Source organism: Branchiostoma floridae, chromosome 12, assembly GCF_000003815.2.
Source record: "Branchiostoma floridae strain S238N-H82 chromosome 12, Bfl_VNyyK, whole genome shotgun sequence".
NCBI classification, from domain to species: Eukaryota; Metazoa; Chordata; class Leptocardii; order Amphioxiformes; family Branchiostomatidae; genus Branchiostoma; species Branchiostoma floridae.
Window position 1 is genome coordinate 11720638 of NC_049990.1, and position 20712 is coordinate 11741349.

General features: G+C 39.2%; 1 protein-coding gene and 2 long non-coding RNA genes across 5 annotated transcripts in view; 2 read left to right on the top strand and 1 right to left on the bottom strand.

The window, feature by feature from the left end:
- Nucleotides 1-5495: 5495 nt before the first annotated feature.
- LOC118428141 overlaps nucleotides 5496-20712 on the top strand; it is a 27138-nt gene continuing 11921 nt past the window's right edge. The window contains exon 1 of one of the 3 annotated variants that reach the window (XR_004832608.1): nucleotides 5496-5621. This is a non-coding gene — a long non-coding RNA (uncharacterized LOC118428141). Of the gene's footprint in view, nucleotides 5622-5657; nucleotides 5905-20712 lie in introns of those variants that run through there. The other 2 variants (XR_004832609.1, XR_004832610.1) reach the window with 2 other exon arrangements.
- On the top strand, nucleotides 10329-17815 carry LOC118428142. Its single transcript, XR_004832611.1, has 2 exons — nucleotides 10329-10430; nucleotides 17355-17815. It is a non-coding gene; the product is annotated as an uncharacterized LOC118428142 (long non-coding RNA).
- LOC118428139 (filamin-A-like) overlaps nucleotides 19748-20712 on the bottom strand; it is a gene marked incomplete in the record, with an annotated part of 29714 nt that continues 28749 nt past the window's right edge. The window contains 1 exon segment of the mRNA XM_035838123.1: nucleotides 19748-20666. Coding sequence (XP_035694016.1) covers nucleotides 20641-20666 — 26 coding nt within the window.

The following is a 20712-nucleotide window of genomic DNA, read 5'->3' on the forward strand; positions in this document are numbered from 1 at the left end:
CAAAAGGTGACAACTAGCCAGATACAATATACGTTCTTGGAGACAACGTTTTGTCTTGTCTTGTTTTGTCTTTGTCTTGAACGGTGAACTGGACGGCGATGGGAAGGTACGTTAACTTCGGGCTAACTTCGAATTCGAAGCAGATTTCATGTATCGTTTGGATTGTTTTGTAGTATATTTCTATCTGCCAGTACTAGACCCGTTTTCTTGTCCCTCCTCCTTGTTAGCGCTCGGTCACATACATAGCGACGATTTACCGCAATGGCAAATCCATGCATGTATGTATCGGGTTGGCTTGTTTTGTGGGTCTTTTGCAGTATGGTCTGCATTTCTATGTGTCTCTCTAAGGAATATAAAGACTTTTTTTTACCATCCTTATTAACTGAATCAATATCATCACCGAGAAACCCCCTTGGTATCCCATGATAAACACAAGGCCACAAAAGGTAGTCTCCAAGCATACCCTACGGTGCTTTAGAAATAGTATCAAAGCTGGCAAGGGACTTAGTATAGCCCGTGTGACTCCCTTTGGCCGGCTATCTCTCTTTGGCCGGCTATACTCCTTTGCCAGATTTGATACTATTTCTAAGGCACCGTAGGGTCTGCTTAGAGACTTAGCAAAAGGGACATGCTCACAAAATTGTCAGGCCAATACATTTTTGACATAGTTTGATTTCGGAGGATTGAAGTACGACCTGACTTAGAGATTGAAATTTTGCTGTGATTGTTGTTTTTACCTTTTCTGGCAAACTTTAGCTTGTGTGTGCTGTAAATGTGGCGTCTTTTATTTCAATCTGATAGTATGCACAAACCGGTATTACTTTTAGTCTATGCGCTTTCAGTCATACCTCCGTCAGGTGCGTTTTCTTATTGTCTGCCTTTACTTATTATTATCCAGGGGAACTGATGGAGGTCGTGCAAGAGGCTAGGTCCCTCATGGAGGAGCTGGAGGACCTCGATGAACAGCCCGAGAAGCTGGCTGGAAACGACGCCCTCATGGAGGAGCGGGCATATGAGGAAGACGGTAAGAAACCTGACCAGTTTTGTTTCTACTACGACGATCTCCTGGTCTAAATCTACGCACAGACATCTGTTCAAGTGTTTCATTTCATCGTATGGTTGCTTTGTGTGACTAAAAGATTAACCTTTATCTCAGTCTCTTTTTCAAAGAAGACGGACTTGAATCTATGATGACTTTGGTGCTTAATGATTTTTTTTGAAAAAGTCCAATAGCACAACGTTACATACGGTATATTTGAATATTAATAAATGTTTTGTAGAATGATCTCATCTCATTATCCCTTGTCATCCTTTTTACAGACGATCGGAAGTAGAGCGGCTGCCGGGACACCATCCGGTCCGGACTTCCGAAGTTCGACTTTTTCAAGTCGTGAACAGCCCAAATCAACCTGGCGACATCAATTTCTCATATATTATCTCGATAGTGGTGTACTTACCATTCTCTACTATGTAGCCATCGGAAATATGTAATTTTTCGGCGTCTAAATAGGGCCTATCTTGCTCAACTATTTCGTTAAGTTTTGCACTGACTCAGAAAGCATTTCACTGACCGTACGTAGTTACCATGAAAATAAACCAGTAGTTACATGTTCGCAGTGTTAAAAAACGACGCATTAGTTTGACCCACGAAAAGGATACATTAAAAAATGCAGAAAAGTGATATACTATTATACTCTGCTGTGCGCTTGGTGATTTCGGGCTGAATAAAACTTACAGGTGTAATTTGTCCTTGTGCTTTTGTTATATTGTATAATGTAACTAGATAGTCCATGGTCAAATAGGGAAAGAATAAGGAAATCTGAAAGAATGCAGGAAGGTAGGAAAGATGAAAAGGAAGGGAAGACATAATAAAGGAAGGGTGGAAAGAAGAAAGATACCGAGGAAGGAGGAAAAAAGATACCGAGGAAAGAAAGAATGATCTAGATATACACTATGCAGCCTGAAGGTGCACTCTCACTGCACTTGCCTCACGCTTGCGTCAATGCGGGGTTCGAAAGATACTGAACGAATTTCAGACATAACGAACGAATTTTCGTACTTTTTGTGTATTTTGTCATCTTATAAGTCATACTTTTACGTATTACGCAATGTCTAAATTATAAAAAATTGGAGAAAATAACAAAAGTTACGCATGCGCAGTAAACGAACCCCGCAGTGACGCAAGCGTGACGCAAGTGAAGTAAGAGTGCACCTTAAGGCGTCTGTCCAAAACTAGGAGGCAAATTAAATCTGCCTTTGTGTGTCCAAACGAAAAGGCCGCATTTTTAACACTTCACATCATCATAGTACCGTGGAAAGGATCAACACTTTACAAGTACATGATATCCATGCCTTTTGTATTAGTTTGTTGTTTATTTCCCGTTTGTACTATATGTAAACAAACTTAGCTTACTGTGAAAATAATCAACTTAAATCGATCTGCTACACCTGCAGAGGTGAAGATTTGAGCCCGCCCAACCATCTTAGTATCCAAGGCTGGTGGTTGGTTAACCGGTTGCTGACCATTTTGCTCAAGGACTGTATAGCTAGTTGACCATAAACAGTGAGTTATTTGGGTAAGTTGTTTACTGTGCAAGCTAGGGTACATACATCCGTTCCCAACTGCTCCTACTTCTTCATCTCAAGACGTCTCAAGTCACACCGTGATCTACCAGACCAGAGATTCACAAGGTAACTAAATCCTTCTCATTTTATCAACCGCAGGAAAGTCAGTAGCACAAACGTTAACCGGCCGGGTTCTTTTGTCAGAACAATCGTCAAGGCCAACGTACCCCCAAACCGTACTCAATATTCCTTTAAAATGTTTCATGAAAAAAAGTCTAAATGAAGACATCATTGCTTCCAGAGGAGCCGAATGAGGTCGAACTAGAGGTAAGAACCCTCCTGGAAGAGCTGGAGGACCTCGATGAACAGCCGGAGAAGCTGGCTGGAAACCATGCGTCCTTGGAGGAGCGGGGGTATAAGGAAGACGGTAAGTAACCTGAAGAGTTGTGTAAAAAAGATTCACAAGGTAATCAAGTCTGATTTTCTCCGAACAAACTCTCGTCGTGATATCTCGAAAGAACCAGGGAGTTAGACATCTTACATAAATATGGGAGGGAAAATATATTGCATTTTCAAACGTGTTGTCATTCTAGTCTTTGTGTTTTCTTTTGTATATTGCCTCCAGAGGAGCTGAATGAGGTCGAACAAGAGGTAAGGACCCTACTGGCTGGAAGAGCTGGAGGACCTCGATGAACAGCCGGAGAAGCTGGCTGGAAACCGTGCGCCCTTGGAGGAACGGGGATATCAGGAAGACGGTAAGTAACCTGACCAGTTCTGTTCCCACAACGATGAGCGCAGTTGTACAACTTCTGGTCTTAATGTACGCACAGATATACGTTAAAGTGTTTCCTTTTATCGTGTGTTTGCTTTATGTGTTTAGACGATTATAGTACCCCGTGGCAATCTACACATTCATCTCCAATCTCCACATTATCAGTCTATTTTTCAAAGGAGACGGACTTAAATTTATGATGGCTTTGGTGCGTAATGCTTCTTGGGATATTATTGATAAATGTTTTGATACATGCATAATGATTTCATCTCATTATCCATTGTCATCTTTTTTTACAGATGACCGGAAGTAGAGCTGGCTACCGGGACACTAACCGATCCGGACTTCCGAATTCGAAGTTCGACTTTTTCAAGGCGTCAACAGCCCAAATTGACCTGGCAACATCAATTTCTCTTCTATCTATGTTCGATAGTTGTGTATTTACCATTCTTTAATATGTAGCCATCGCAAATATGTATCAAGGTGAATTTTCGGCGTCCTATCTTGCATAACTATTTTGTATAGTTTTACACTGCTTTAAAAACATGCCACTGGCTGTTGTAATCATGAAAAGAAATAATTACTTACTTGTTTGCATTGACGACGCTTTATTCTGACCCACGAACAAAAACAACGCATACGAAATGCAGATAAGTGAAAATACAAATATATACTCGCTGTGTACTCGTTGTGCGCTTGGTCCTTTTCACTGAATAAAATTTACAAGTGCAATGTGTGATTGAATTCATTTGTTTTGTCGTTTGTATAATGCAAATAGATGGTCATTAATCAAAGTGGGTAATGAAGGAAACAAAAAGAAGATAGGATGGTGAGAAAGCTTAGGAGGGAAGAAAGAAATAAGGAAGAAAGAGAGAAAAGAAAGATCTAGAGTTACACTTAGAAGCCTAAGACCTATGTCCAAAACTTGGAGATAAAGTACTTTTTTGAACTTGCGCTTTGAGTTGTACTAACAGTTGGTTGAATAAAACGTCTAATAAACATGTGCATACTTGATGATGAAAGAAAAAGGGAAATAGAAACACGTTTGAAATGCATCGAACTAGCATCGACAAGATGATTTGGGATTCTTCAGCCTTGCTGTGATATCATGTTGACAGCTTTGTAACCCCATGGATACTGTTGTTAAATGTTTGACGACTTGCAGAAACCAATTATTCCAGTAATTTACCCTTTCTTATGATGGTTGAGACCAATAATCATCTCGATGACATGTACAGAATTAGTACATGATTCTTTGATTTTGGTCAATACGATTCCTGTCACTCTTACAATAGTTGTTAAATTAGGCGGTTTCTTGTTATTGTGCATACCCACAATTATTGCAATGACAGCTGTTAATTTGTGTTTAAGCTTATAATCTAGTTTGGGTTTAATGGGCAGTTAAGGCTATTCAGATGGGGTTTAATTGCTTCCCCTAATCATCATTTACCTGTCGAATGTATCTGACAACTGCCAGATACGCCAATATTTGTAGGCTGGTCACCATTGCTCCACTGATGCTTTATCTGACCGAGTCTGCTAAGCATGGTCTTTTTTTCTGGAAGCCTGTCTTTTTAGCTGGCTGGCCGCGTTTTTGCTACCAAGGGAGGGATGTAACTGAAATCAACCCCGTGAAACTTTTCCTGGCGTGTGCTAATGAATTGGGCAGGCGGGAACCACTCTTGGCGGGTAGAGACAGCGGCGAGCTTACGGTGCCATGAGCCTGGTTACAAAATTTGGAAAAAGCCCCTATTCCCTTCATGAAGAAGGTTCACATATTTTGTATGTGTGTGTGTGTGTGTGTGTGTGTGTGTGTGCGTGCGCGTGCGCGTGCATCTGCGTGTCAGTATGCAACACGTGAAAGCACTGCCCTCTTCCTGAATGGAACATTTCAGTATTTACACCTTTTCACATTACTGTGCATAATAGTTTCAAAACATTTCAGTACTAGTTAAGCTGATTAAGGTTGACAGTCTTTCAGTTTGGGCTTTCCAAATCGCGCGCACTGTAGGTGTATTGTGTCGTTGTCTCTTGGACTGCTGGACACATCCAGCCTTGAGGATATCGCATAGATGCCGTTCAAAAATGAGTTATCACCTATCATGCCTTCCCCGAAGGGCTACTTCTGCGGTTCTTCTACAAATCGCTAGGCGACAGTGTTTACCGAACCGCAAGAAAAGGAAGAGATGAAAACACATCTGGCAAAATGTCTGACATCTGTCTGGAATCTAGATCTCTTTCACCCTCCTTGTAAGCGTGTCAGCTGCGTGAGAAGTGAGGAAATGTAAGTTTGTGTTGTGTGTTGTGACAAAAACTGTATTTCCTCTTCGTTTTGATGATCCAAACTGATACGCATAGGCCCAAAATATCTCGCCACGTATACGTCGGTACGAAATCATCTGCTATGTTTATGCTATTCTAAGCGGGAGATTTGCTCGGATTTGTTGACAGAGGTAAATTTGAACTCGTACATTTTGTCACGTATTTTATGAACGTTTAAGATAACAGAGAAAAAGAATAGACCAACTGGTTGGTGAGAAGGTAGTGGCGAGCTTTGCATGAATTTGGTACGTTTAATGGGTCAATTTTAGACGTTACAATGAAGGACCATGGTCGCATGAATAGTGTCAGTTGCCGTGAAATTTTGCCAAGAAGGAGTGTTCATGTAATAACGTTATATGATAGAATCTCCTTTGTTATAGCGTTCATGTAACAGTTACATGTATGAGTCTCTCTTATGTGTCTGACTGTAACGTTATGTGTATCAAAACTGGAAGGCCAAGATCATGGCATATTTAGTATGTCGGTAGGTCTTGATGAGAACTCGAAATTCTTAGATTTTGGGCCCTCTGGTAACTTTCTGAGGTACTGCAGCAAACTTTCGGTTTTGATGTCTCGTGTTCACTGGACATGCTATCGTCATTATTTTTGTTTGGTTACTATAATGTAACGTTAACCCTTGAGGTGAGGAAGAACTTTTAGGTACTAACTTTCTTTTAGTCCGGGTGCCATTTTATGGTTCTTTTATATTCAATACGGTCCATACAAAGTTTTCTTTTTGCTGTTTCTACACCTCTGAGGTGTGTTCTTAAAGAATCTGATCAATGCCACTCTGTCATCATAGGGCAATACACGCAACATGGAAATTATGGCAGCCATTACGTTTTTGTCTAATGTTTTTGTCAATATCTCAGTAAGGCCATGTTGATTTGATTATATGGATGACATCCTCTGGGAACTCCAAAACTGATGGGAGCGAGCGAATAAAAAAAAAAATTTGGCCCCCCCAAAAAGTTGCCTTCAGTATGAAATCAAAGTGGCCAGGAAGGTTGAACATAGGACTAAACACACATAGTATGGTATACCAACAGTAAGGTGTAGGGACCAGTACATCATACGGGTGCAAAACATTTTTACAGGTTTGCGATAGCACAACCTGTTTTGTTTTCGTTAGCGGAGTAGGGCGCCGCCATGTTGTATTATAGGGCGCCGCCATGTTGGATGATGTCAAAGGAGTGAGGCATGCTGGGAGTGAGGCATGCCGGGAAAGTTGGTGCCATGTTGTGTGAGGCATGTTGGGAAATGTGTCGTCATGTTTGGTGTGGGCATCTTGGGGAAGCTGTGGTTATGTTTTGAGCTTGTTGTTGCGGGCTTGTCGGAAGATATAGGCACCACAGTTTCACGGTTTGTTTGTAACAAGGACAACAAAACAACAACAATGAGATGGTTGTTTATTATGCGATTTTGATGTGTTAACGGTGCTGTGGTATATTGTGAACTTGTTGTGACGGACTTGTCGGAAAGACATGTGGGGACGACAGCCGCACAACAGATGATTAGTCTGTATTAAACAAGGACAACAAAACAACAACAACAATGGCCATGGGATGGTGGTTTTATATGCGATTTTGATGTGTTAACGATGATGTGGAATATGTGAACTTGCTGTGACGGACTTGTCGGAAAGACATGTAGGGACGACAGCCGCACAACAGATGATTAGTCTGTTTTAAACAAGGACAACAAAACAACAACAATGGGATGGTGGTAACGATGCTGTGGAACGTTGTGAACTTGTTGTGACGGACTTGTCGGAAAGACCAGTAGGGACGACAGCCGCACAACAGATGATTAGTCTGTTTTAAACAAGGACAACAAAACAACAACAATGGGATGGTGGCAACGATGCTGTGGAACGTTGTGAACTTGTTGTGACGGACTTGTCGGAAAGACCAGTAGGGACGACAGCCGCACAACAGATGATTAGTCTGTTTTAAACAAAGACAACAAAACAACAACAATGGGATGGTGGTTTTATATGCGATCTTGATGTGTTAACGATGCTGTTTAATGTTGTGAGCTTTGTGGACTTGTGGACTTGTCGGAAAGACATTCCATAGTAGCGACGACAGCCGCACAACAATGATGGTCAGTCAGTGTTGTGGTGAGATAGTGGTTTTGCATGAGATTAAAATGTTATACGAGTCATAGCTGTTCATTTTTGTATATTAAGTTTTGCTTCTTACAATATGTAATGATATGCCTTGACAGGGCGGTTTTGGAATTCAACAAAGTAGAATTTGATATGGTAAATGATTCAGAATTAAAATAAATGTTTACCGATGTTTCTGACAACGATTTTCTTCCTCTGATAAGCAATGGTATTCTTGGACATGTAACTAATTCTTTTGGATTCTGATTTGAAGACGACCACGTTAACGATAAAGAAATGACACAGAGATAGGGATTTCCGTACACTGGGCACGGGAGACTTTGAACGTATACTAACTGCGACGTCATAATGCTATGTCACTCGGTCTGTTGCTCTCCTGAATTGCCTTAGAAATAAATCTCTCGTCTTTATATTCTGTCTTACCTGACAGACAGTTACACAGCTGTCCGTTCACATCACACAACATTGTTTCTAGTACTTTATCTCGGTCTGTTGCAGTTCACATTATCAAATTTAACGAATTACCGGAAACCGTCTGAGAATAATAATCATGGCACAATATAGACTAATACATGCCGGTACATACAGCAACCATTGCGTTGTATCTAGCTTGTTGCAAGTGACGGACTAAAATGCAACATCAGCTTGCATACATAATATTTGTAAGGTCCCGTTGATGTATTACTCCAAATTACGGCCCAAAAAAGTAAGCGGCTGCACGGAGGTGTTTTTTTAGCGATGAGAATTTTCCTTTTATCCAGCCCAACTGATCTCTAACGTTAGATTGGTGAAAGTTTCTTTCTACTTCAAGAAATTAGCAGGCAATGTTCGGTAGCTGCGGTCTGGGTCGGAGGCACACAGTTCTGAGTTGTGCAGTCCCCGTTGCGGTGTGTACTAACTTCATGCATGTTCTAATTGTCATATAAGACTGAATGTTTAGCTGTTGTCGTAAAATTTTTACAAGACAAAACGTAAATGAGCGCAACAAAGAATAAATAGAATAAACGTATTTCAAGTGCGTTCATTTTGTACGCGCCCATGTGAAACACGTATTTTTGCATGCCATTACTCCCAATGCAGTTAAAAACTCATCAATGAGACCGTACGTGCGTCTGTATGGGATTTCCACCATTCGTAAATCCGCACATGGTTTGATTTGGACCGTCGTCGTCTGAGTCAATTACATTACTTGTATATTCTTTGATACACATAATAGACTAGACAATACGTATTTGTGTCTGTAAAGTCAAATACTAGTAATGCAGACAATACGTGTACATCAGTCCATAAACTGGCGTCAGTATTTCCATAGTTGTAGCAGCGCAATCTTGGCTGTACGCGGCTCTGCTCCGGTCTGGCATTTTCCTCTCATGGCCTTGCTCCTTAGGGCGACGTTGTTCCGGATTTTGCATGGCTCCCAGCCTTGGTCCCGTTGTTGCAATTTGCATACGGGCGTCCTTCCCCACAGTGATACAGCTCGTCTTCCAGCGCAAGCCATCAGCGACGTCCGTTGCGGCGGGAAGAGTCGGTCTTGCCCGTGTGTATCTCTCTTGCCCGACCTGTGCAGAGATTGAGAGAGAACATGCACACGTATATCAACTTGAACGCTCTAGCCGATTGAAATATCCAAGCTATTTCAAAATGATACTTCGCTTTTGAATAAGAATAAGAATTATAAGAAATAGAGTAAGAATAATAAGAAATGTAATAATATATCCCTTTAGAAGGAATCAAATTGAATACATATCTGTTTTGAAAATGAGATATATCATTACAGTTTAGCAGTTCCGTAGCCCTATTGTGTTCTACTGTTACACACAATGTCCGAAATCTGGGACGGAATCCTCGGGAGACAACCCAAACGACGTTGTTTTCCGGACACTGCATACCACAAGATATATCCCATTTTTAAAACAAATATATATACTGACAAAAAGAACAGGTCAAGTGCATTTACGTACAAATTAAAAAAGTACGAAGCTAACAATTTGATAATCTTTACTGACAAAAAGAACAGGTCAAGTGCATTTACGTACAAATTAAAAAAAAAAGTACGAAGCTAACAATTTGATAATCTTTGATAAACTACTAATTTGTATACCTGGCTCTGATCAAACCTGTTGACTTCGTGGCAGCAGGTGTTATTGATCATCAGAGACCAGCTCAAGACCCATGGCGTGGCTTTTTTCCTCTCTGTCTGGCAGCGAAATGACTGCTTGGCTGGGAGTCGGCTTGGCCTTTCATCTGCATTACGCAATATGAACACTAGGCAGTAAATGCCATTGCTCAGCAACCATGGGTTATTCCATAGTGAAGACGAGGGAAAGGGACGATATTCGATAAACGATATTCAAATCCCTGTCGAAATCATCGAAACTGGACCGGACTCTTATTTTCCGACTTTCCCGACAAAAACGGCAGACGTGAGGTCAGGGCTGTAGGATTTGTTGAAACCAGGAGTAGGATGATCATGAAAAAAAGGGACGACGAAGAACAGAGATGAGATGAAGCGACAGGTGGTTGACAAGTCACGCCTGGCCGAGGAACTGGCCGCTTTGAACAAACCGCCGACCTAATAGCTAACCAGAGGAAGCCACAGAACAACTCCAGGACCAACATCGTGCCAGCGAAAATATGAAGGTGGGTTTCACCCAGATCATTATTACCGATTTTGAACTACTGTTGATTGTTTACCCAGATGTTCTGTTCGCGAAAATATCGTGTTGAGGCTTATCCGCAAAGAACGTTGGAGAAGCAAAATTTATTCTTGATTTCTACGGAAACCTAACTGTTCCATACAAAAGTGCTTCGTTAGGCTTTTAAAACATTGAAATGTCTCTCAAGAATATTCCTGCATGTTTGAATGACCAGTTCCTCGGCCAGGCGTGACTTGTCAACCACCTGTCGCTTCATCTCATCTCCGCTCTTAGTCGTCCCTTTTTTCATGATCATCCTGCTCCTGGTTTCAACCCATCCTACATAGCAGCCCTGACCTCACGTCTGCCAATCTGACAAGAAAAAAATAAAAGAATCACACAAGACATATTCTCCAAACATTCCATTCACGTGATTGCGCGATTTTGTGTAACATACTATATATTAGTTTCCCTGTACAGGGTATTGCATGCGAATGATACTAATGTATTACGAATTACGTTACCTCGTGAGGCTTACTTCAACACTTAGAGTTGGATTCAACTATCTTAAGTTAGCTAGTTCTGCATCAAAGTATTAATTTTATGTTGTTTGGACGTGACGACGAACATTTTTCAGAGGCGGCGGCAGTGAATTTCTTACTTTTAAGGTTTGGGCGAAATATTATTGGCCGAATTTTCAGCATGTGCAGCATGGAAGGCGTGACAAGTGGGACTGAGGGTATTCTCCCCGGGAACAGTTTGAACTATTGACCCCTTGAAACGCTATTTCCTGCATTGTGGTGAGAAAATTTGGCTAGCAGACAAAGCTACGCATAATAACATGAGTGAAGAAATACACATGTGCACAGGCGTTATAGTAATACGTTTTTGAGGGTATTCTAGTGCGTTGACATGTGATATGACAGGGCAGCGTAACTGTAAATACTAACAAATTTCACGTAACTCTACTGTACAGTGTGGCATGCAAGTTGATTGTTTATAAACTACACTAGCTGACCTGAGCTGTTCCCACGCCCTTAATGTCACTGTTATTAACCTTCCCTGTGATGTGAGAAACATAATCCCGATGCAGCTGTGCGGCTAACTGACAGGTGGGTGACGACTCGTAGTGACCCGTAGTAAGCTGCGACGTGATTCTCTGTAATTGAAACTACCAACTGCGCTCTTCTGACAACTCAAACATTTTAAGGGACAGTTCGTTATATTATTTACATTCCATTTTCTTTGCTATGAGAGGGAAACGATTGTGGTCACACACTAACCCTTTACATACACGTATCAGAACACTTGCGATAATTAGACCTGACCAGAACGTCAAATTAACGCGTTAACGGTGAATCACGGTGAGTCACGGACACGTTCGATCAGAACTCTTGGTGTACTGGAAACGTTTCAACTTTTTTTTGTGTACATTATCATTTTTAACGAGCCAGTCTTTTAACTTGCATCTGCTACCTTTTTATCTACTGGTTAAAACCCCGATGATCCGTTAATGAATGAATCTTACATACTTAGAAATTACTAGCTGTATAAAACTAGTATAGGCCTTTCCTTTTCGACGGTTGTCATACAAGCACACCAGGTACCTTCAATGGTCAGAAAATGAACACTTTCCTTGCCGCGTGTAATTTTCACCACGTTTGAAGTCATTTGAACAAGTATTTATTGCATGCAATTCTGAGTATATTTGTCTAGAACCCTAGGCCCAACCATATTTTGATCGCAGCTACCGATTGTGCACAGATGGAATGTGACTGCCGATGATAACTCGTGCAAGTGTGTCTGATGTTTGAAAAAGACGTAATTTGAGGAAGTAAATCGTTGTTTTGAATAGCAAAATTACGGGTAAATAGTGACGCTACCAACAAGGTTATACATATATATATGCCCTGTGACCCCATTGTGTTTTATTGTTTTTAAAAAGTTGGCAAAGAATGTCAGACCTGCCTTTATAGGGATTTTCGACGAATGGAATTATGACGTTCACCATGTGGAGCGGACAAAATGTGGCAATAAAAGCGGTACCTAAAATACAACGAGAAAAACTTTAAAATTTACCGAAGCATCTGCCTCAGGGTTTCTACGATTGTTCACTACGTGGGGCGTGCAGAATATGGTATTGGAAGCAGGTCTTAAAATTTGCATTAAGCTAACAATGATACGGGTGAAACCCACCTTCATGCTTTCCTTGGCCTGGGGTGGCGTCAGCTCTGGAGTTGGGGAATTGTGTAGAGGCTGTTGGAACTATGGCTTCCTGGCTACGTCGGCGACCGGTTCCTCGGACTTGCCTTGTCGACCACCGGTAGCTTAATCTGATCTCCGCTCCTCGTCGTCCCATCATCCTGCACCTGGTTTTAACCCACCTGTATCCCCAACCTCGTGTCTGCTGAGTTGACATGTACAAAAAAAAGGAATTGCACCAAACTTGAAAGCGTGAACATATTCTCGAAACATAGAAAAACACCATAGTTCTAACACAATCTGATCTGTATATTGCACAACCCCACGCAAACTCGACGTGAAACATCTGGAATGTGGATATGGTTACACTGCGTCCCAGATTACGGACAACGTCCCAGATTACGGACAAGAAACAATAGCCCCTTCAGATTAGTGCTTGATGGCCGGGGTGCGTGAGAGATGTCGAACCCACAAATTTAAAAAAAATTAAACAGCCCAAAAGAAGAGAAATTACGAATGTTGCATCGGCATGATGGCCACCATAATGAAAACGTACCTATTAACGTTGATCATACCCATACATACCTTAAGTTTTTTTTACAAGGGAATTGGAGTTTGCTCGTTTTTTGTTCTTGTTATCATTTGTAACGTACTTTTCGTTCCCCTCAAACTGTCCGACTGGGTCCTTTTATGGACATATGCCGCCGGCGTTAGTCGAACACAGTCACATTAAAAAAAACACCTACCTCGTTTTCTGCCCAAATTTTTAGAAGTACTGTCCTTGCCTGTTTACTTCCGGCACAAAACATATTGTGGTGATCCGACGAGCGGCAACACGTCTCTAGACTCTATGAAAAAGTCTAGGAGCTACAGCGGACTCCTCAGCGGTACAATTCCCAAAATAAAAGTGGAAGAACTCCCAGAGACTGGTAGCCTGGATGCTACCCTGATCTCTATAAATTTCATCGCGCGGAGACTCTAACTCAGGGGGTTCCCAGGTCTGTTGTAGAGTTTTCTTCGGGCAGGTCGCCCCCTGGAACCGAGGAGTTGGTCTGTGTTATTCTGTAACTGTTTGAGTCCCGCCTACACACAGAAATTTGGCTAGTATATGCAAATTTCTCGGCCATGATTCGGTAAAAACGATGTAAATACAATTAATATTAATGACTATGCAAAATTTTATTTGTCAAGGCGGAAAACTACAGTGACCGGTTGAATGACACATTACGTGCCTAAGATGTTATTGCAAGATTACTTCGCCTGGACGCAGTCCTCAGCGTGACGACCCCGGGGTCAACTCTGGGGTTCATGCACCGGTCACGCACATGTCCCGTCAATCAAGCACCCCAAGGCAGGTGTAGCCTATGACACACTAGGAAAAGAGGCATAAATCGATAGCATATCTCTTTCTCATATGTTGAATAGACCAATCACCCTTTATCAAAAGGTACGATTGAAAACAACAATAAAAAGATTTTTAAAAATAAGTCGAAAGTTTTTTATAGTAAAATAATTTTAAAGAATAAGTCGAAACCAAGTAAAAAGATTTTAAAAAATTTGTCGAAACCAAGAAAAAAGAATTTTAAAAAATAAGTCGAAACCAAGTAAAAAGATTTTTAAAAATAAGTCGAAAGATTTTTTATGGTAAAAAGATTTTTAAAAATAAGTCGAAACCAATTAAAAATATTTTAGAAAATTAGTCGAAACCAAGTAAAAAGTTTTTTAAAAATAAGTCGAAAGTTAGTAAAAAGATTTTAGCAAATAAGTCGAAACCAAGTAAAAAGATTTTTAAAAATAAGTCAAAAGTTTTTATAGTAAAAAGATTTTAAAAAATAAGTCGAAAGTTTTTTTATAGTAAAAAGATTTTTAAAAATAAGTGGAAACCAAGTAAAAATATTTTTGAAAATAAGTCGAAACCAAGTAAAAACATTTTTAAAAATAAGTCGAAATCAAGTAAAAACATTTTTAAAAATAAGTCGAATTTTTTTATAGTAAAAAGATTTTAAAAAATAAGTCGAAACCAAGTAAAAAGATTTTAAAAAATGAGTCGAAACCAAGTAAAAACATTTTTAAAATAAATCGGAACCAAGTAAAAACATTTTTAAAAATAAGTCGAAAGTTTTTTTTATGGTAAAAAGATCTTAAAAAATAAGTCAAAGTTTTTTTTATAGTAAAAAGATTCTTAAAAATAAGTCGAAAGTTTTTTTTCTGTAAAAAGATTTTAAAAGATAAGTCGAAACCAAGTAAAAAGATTTTTAAAAATAAGTCGAAACCAATTAAAAATATTTTAGAAAATTAGTCGAAACCAAGTAAAAAGATTTAAAAAAATAAGTCGAAAGTTTTATAATAAAAAGATTTTTAAAACATAAGTCGAAAGTTAGTAAAAAGATTTTAGAAAATAAGTCGAAACCAAGTAAAAAGATTTAAAAAAATAAGTCGAAACCAAGTAAAAAGATTTTAAAAAATATGTCGAAACCAATTAAAAATATTTTAGAAAATTAGTCGAAACCAAGTAAAAAGATTTTAAAAAATAAGTCGAAAGTTTTTTTTATAGTGAAAAGATTTAAAAAAAAAGTCGAAACCAAGTAAAAAGATTTTTACAAATAAGTCGAAACCAAGTTAAAAGATTTTTTTTGAAAATAAGTCGAAACCAAGTAAAAAGATTTTTAAAAATAAGTCGAAACCGAGTAAAAAGAGTTAAAAAAATAAGTCGAAACCAAGTAAAAATATTTTAGAAAATTAGTCGAAACCAAGTAAAAAGATTTTGAAAAATAAGTCGAAAGTTAGTAAAAAGATTTTAGATAATGAGTCGAAACCAAGTAAAAAGATTTTTAAAAATAAGTCAAAAGTTTTTATAGTAAAAAGATTTAAAAAAATAAGTCGAAAGTTTTTTTATAGTAAAAAGATTTTTAAAAATAAGTCGAAACCAATTAGTAAGTAAAAACATTTTTAAAAATAAGTCGAAACCAAGTAAAAACATTTTTAAAAATAAGTCGATTTTTTTATAGTAAAAAGATTTTAGAAAATAAGTCGAAACCAAGTAAAACGATTTTAAAAAATAAGTCGAAAGTGTTTTTATAGTAAAAAGATTTTAAAAAGTAAGTCGAAACCAAGTAAAAATATTTTTAAAAAATTAGTAGATAACATCCTGCATGAGTAACTTTGATATAAAACAGCATCCCCTAATCTTGTTCCCCTGTTTTGGATAACACAGATACATGTATATGTATACAAATTTTAAATCAAGCTGACTTCTGCTGACAAGTGGGAGGAGATGATTTTTTCTCGATCTCGATCACTAACAGTTACTTGCCCTAATCCACACCGTGAGAAAGCCACCAGATGCAATCCGAAGAAACAGTTGATTGACATTTGAATGACAGGTCGTGACTTACTCGATATTGCCCGGATTAAGCTTAAGGTGCCCCCAGAGAGACCCCCCAGAGAGACCCGGCGCGGGTCTGGGGGCACGTAGGGGTTACTATCTTTTCAACCCTGTAACGTAGGCATTTTTCATCCTACTACAACGAAACTTGGACACAACTTACAGAAGTATATGTACATAACAGCCATCAAGTTATATTTAAGGAAATAGATCTAGTCAAAGGTTTGAATGAAATTACGGCCATCACCAACAGTTACTTGCCCTTTAGAAAAACGTTTTGAAATTGCATGATGCATATAAATTGAAAGATGTCATTCGAAACAAAGGAAGGTAAGAAGACTTTCGTTGGCTTTTCGTTGTCTTTTACCCTGGGAAACCTGCTCGAGAAGCTTCGCAAATAAGAGTCGCAAATAAGAGTTACCGATCCCCTGCCTAACGCGCGCCCTCCCGCCTCTATGCACCCGCCCCACTACCAGCTGGCCCTACTTACGCCGGTCCCCAAAGAGGCTCGTGTTAGTAGGGGCCAGCTGGTACGAGGGCCGGCGGGTGTTAGGCGGCGGGTGTCCCGTGCGTGCGTGTTGTAGGGATCGGTAAACTTTGCGTGCCTCGTAGGAGTGGCCAGCTGGTACGAGGGCCGGCGGGTGTTAGGCGGCGGGTGTCCCGTGCGTGCGTGTTGTAGGGATCGGTAAACTTTGCGTGCCTCGTAGGAGTCTGCGTTTTCCCAGGGTAGTTGTCTTTGGGCTTGCTGGTATACTTAGGACTTTTGAAACAGCTCATATCACAACATCATAGGAAATGTCAAATAATCAATAAGCTAATACATATATAAGATGTGATCTTAACCGCATGGAAATTGTCCGTTTGTCACATGGACTTTCTATATTTGTCAACCTTCACAGATATAGTCTTTTTGTATACAAACTTTGTAACATGGATATTCTAGATTTGAGAAACCTCGCTGAACTTGTCTGTTTCTGACATGGTTTTTCTGACAAAGTGACATTTGTCAACCCTCACTAAAGTTGTCCGTGTTTGTGACGTGGAACTTTCTTTCCTCTGCCTCCTTGTTTCAATTGTGAAAAAAAGCGACCACAAAATCAACTGACTAAACCCTGATTCAACATTTTCTAAGTTTGTCGAGATATTTACAAAAACGGACTTGTCATGCAATAGGTGTTTTCCACGTATGTTTTATACATGTTATGTAGTTGTGGCTGATAGATTTAGTATAGCATGCGCCAGTCCCCACCACAGCCTAAGGAATGTTTGTAGAATATGTCCAAGCTTTCGAGGTTGGTGTAATTTTTTTTTTGGACATATTTTTTTTTGTCAACTTGGCAGAAACGAGGTCAGGGCAGTAGGACGCTGTCAGGAGCAGGATGATCATGAAGAAGGGACGATGAGGAGCGGATATATGAGATGAAGCGATAGGTAAATGCTCTTTACCTGTCCTTTTTGGCCGGGTTGTTAAAGGGTCTTATCATAATGATATTCAAAAAAATTATTGCAACTAAGGCTTGCAGTAAAAAAAAAAACAATTTCATCATCACGGACGCTTCTAGTTGAATCAAATGTCAAAGTTTGCGCTACCAAAGAATTATTTCTGTACGAAGCAGAAACACTGTCACAACGATCGTACAGATACTTTGAAAATGGAATATATCTTGTCGTATGCAGTGTCTGGAAAAAGTGTTTGGGTTGTCTCCAGAGGATTGCGCCCCAGATTTAGGACTTTGTGTGTAACATTAGAAGGTACGGGTATATCCTATTTTAAAACAGATATAATTCCAATTTGATAACTTCAAAAAACATGTATTATTGTATTTCTTTTCATTCTTATTACCTGTTTGAAAAAGCAGGTCTTGATTCTGGTAGGGATGTTTGTGATTCCGGACCGTTTGCGATCACGTTTGCTATGGGGATAGATATTGTGAGTCATTGTGCTACAGCGCGCATTAGAAGTTTGCAGCAGTTTTGTGGTTTGTTTTAAAAAAATATTTACACCCCTTTTTGACAGGAGTAGAGTGGTCCTACTTTATCTGGTAATTCTAAAGCAAACCAACTGGGCAATAAATACCCCTGTCAAGCTGGTCAATTAGGCACCACTGTGTGCAGGGGTGAATCACTATGTACACATTAGGGATATGAAGCCAGTGGCTGCACAGATCCACAACTAGGAGAAAGAGGAACTGTGACCATCCCTGTCACCTCTGTATGGAATGAACCAATACACTAGTATACACATTGGGGATATGTGCCAGGTGCAGGTGTAACAATAGGAAATAAAAATGCAATGGTGAGGTTACAAGAAGGTGTAGTTTTGGATCTCACTGTTTACCATAGGTAGATATATAAGAACAATGATGGAATAAGTTTGCCAAACGTCAAACCCTAACAAGCGAATAAAAAAAAGTTTGGCCCCCCCAAAAAGTTGCCTTCAGTATGAAATCAAAGTGGCCAGGAAGGTTGAACATAGGACTAAACACACATAGTATGGTATACCAACAGTAAGGTGTAGGGACCAGTACATCATATGGGTGCAAAACATTTTTTCTTCTTGGACCATTCCGAAAAAAACAGACCTGAAAAAACAAACAGAGGAACAGGTTTCGCCAATTACAAAATGGACACACTATGTTGGCAGCCATTTGGGGTCTAACCGGGAGGCCAAGAAGACAACAAGAGCGAAGTCAAGTAGAGTTTATAGTCAATTGCACCAAGTTTCTACAGTCAAAGGTACAGAGACAGTTAGCCTTCATTACATGGAGATGGGATTTTAAAATGCAATGGGAGTCCAATAATCCACCAAACAGATTCCTTTGTAGCAAAATTGACCAATTACCATCATTTTTAGTATTGCCAGTTCTCAAGTTTCCACAGACAATCAGGTCCAGGTTCAGGTCCAGACCTGGAAATGATCCTCTGGACCTGAATTTTCTATACTGGTCTACTAATTTTCCAACCAACAATAGATTTTTTTTTCTTTCTGTCCTTTCACATCTTATTCTTTGACTTTAGATTCATTTTGGCATTCTATGGCATTAGTTATCTGTTTTCTGGTCCTTTTTTTCAATCTACGGAATATTTGTGCTCATTTTACAGCTGCTTTGCACAATTTATTGTGTGGTCGAAAACTTTTTTTTTGGGGGAAATGGCCAAAAATTGGTGCGAGCGCGGATGTCATCCATATAATCAAATCAACGTGGCCTAACGTACACATGGTTTCAGAATAAATTTGGTGTCCATCCCTTGAAGTTTTAAGGGATATAGAATCAGATTAAGCCATCTCATTAAAGATCACGCCAATACTTTGTGCTAGATAGGCATATAAAGACGGCCATTACGGAAAATCTTGTTTTTGTTCATATCTCAGTAACTTACATATGGTAACAAAATAATTTTGGTGTCTATCTCACTGTTTTGAAGGGTAAAGAATCAGACTAAACCAGGACAGTGATTTGTTTTAGTTATGATTTTTTTCTACTTGTGTATTCTCCAATACTGGTGTATTCTCCAAGCAGAGGTCACAGGGATGAGAGGTGAGGGGAGCGATAAAAGTCTTGGCCACTACTAATTCCCGCAACCCAACCTGTGCTTGGAGAATAATTCTGTTGTACCAAACAAGCAATGGATGGTGTGAAGTGAAGTGTACCAATAAGGTTTAACATTACATAAGACTGCATATTTTTGGTATAGCATCTTGGGAAGTAACTGCCACATTAAAAGACTGTCAATACAATAAAACATTAACTTTATTTTAAACCCCCACCATACCAGTAGTACATGTAACGTTAAAACATAGTGTGTAGCTGTCAGCCATGACAGTGCCATTTTTTAAAATCTATTTCGACATTAAGCTGAATAAGAGTGCAAAGTAGTAAAAACAGGATACATATACGTCTGATCTATTTCTTGGGTACATGTATATCTACAATGTTCCCACAGATCATCACTTCTTCTCTGTATGTACGTTTGATATACCTTTAAGTTTAATGCCTCAATAGTTTTATGACTCAATAGTAACTCAAAAGTAACTGTGACAAATAAGCAGCTCGGTAAATATACAACTTAAACTGTTTCAATAGTATAGTAATAGATACATAACAGTAAAGATGAATGTTAGATCCTGAGAAATTCATTCTATGGACATGCAGTCCTTTGTCAAATGTTATAATTTACTATCTTAAAATCTGAAATGTTAGACCAGCAATGCATTAAGTATAGGAATGGTAATAGCAAATGATATTAAGTAAAGTATTTTGTGCTTACAAATCCTATTCAGGAAGACAGGTTTCTCTAAATCTTTTTTTAGTTATTTCATTTTAAATGTTTATTGAAAATGAGACCCTGTACCAAACCCTGGATAAAGCATAGTAAGATGGAAGAAACTAAATATTTATACAACTTAAATAGAACTGAGAATGAAAAGTGTCTAGACTCTAGACAACCAGGAAAAATATACAGCAGAATAAATATTCAGAAGAAAAAATAATCAGAAGAAAACATATTGATGATTATATCATGCTTGTTTGACAGTGTTTCAGATCTCCTTTTTGGCGAAGCCTCAGGGGCAAGCCAAATGGTATATCATTACTGTTACTTTAAGTTAGTATCATTCCGAGTATTACTATCGACTACTCCCCCTTGTCCTTGGGATGGATTGTCCCATCATGGGGAGTACGTCGGGCTGTCCCATTGG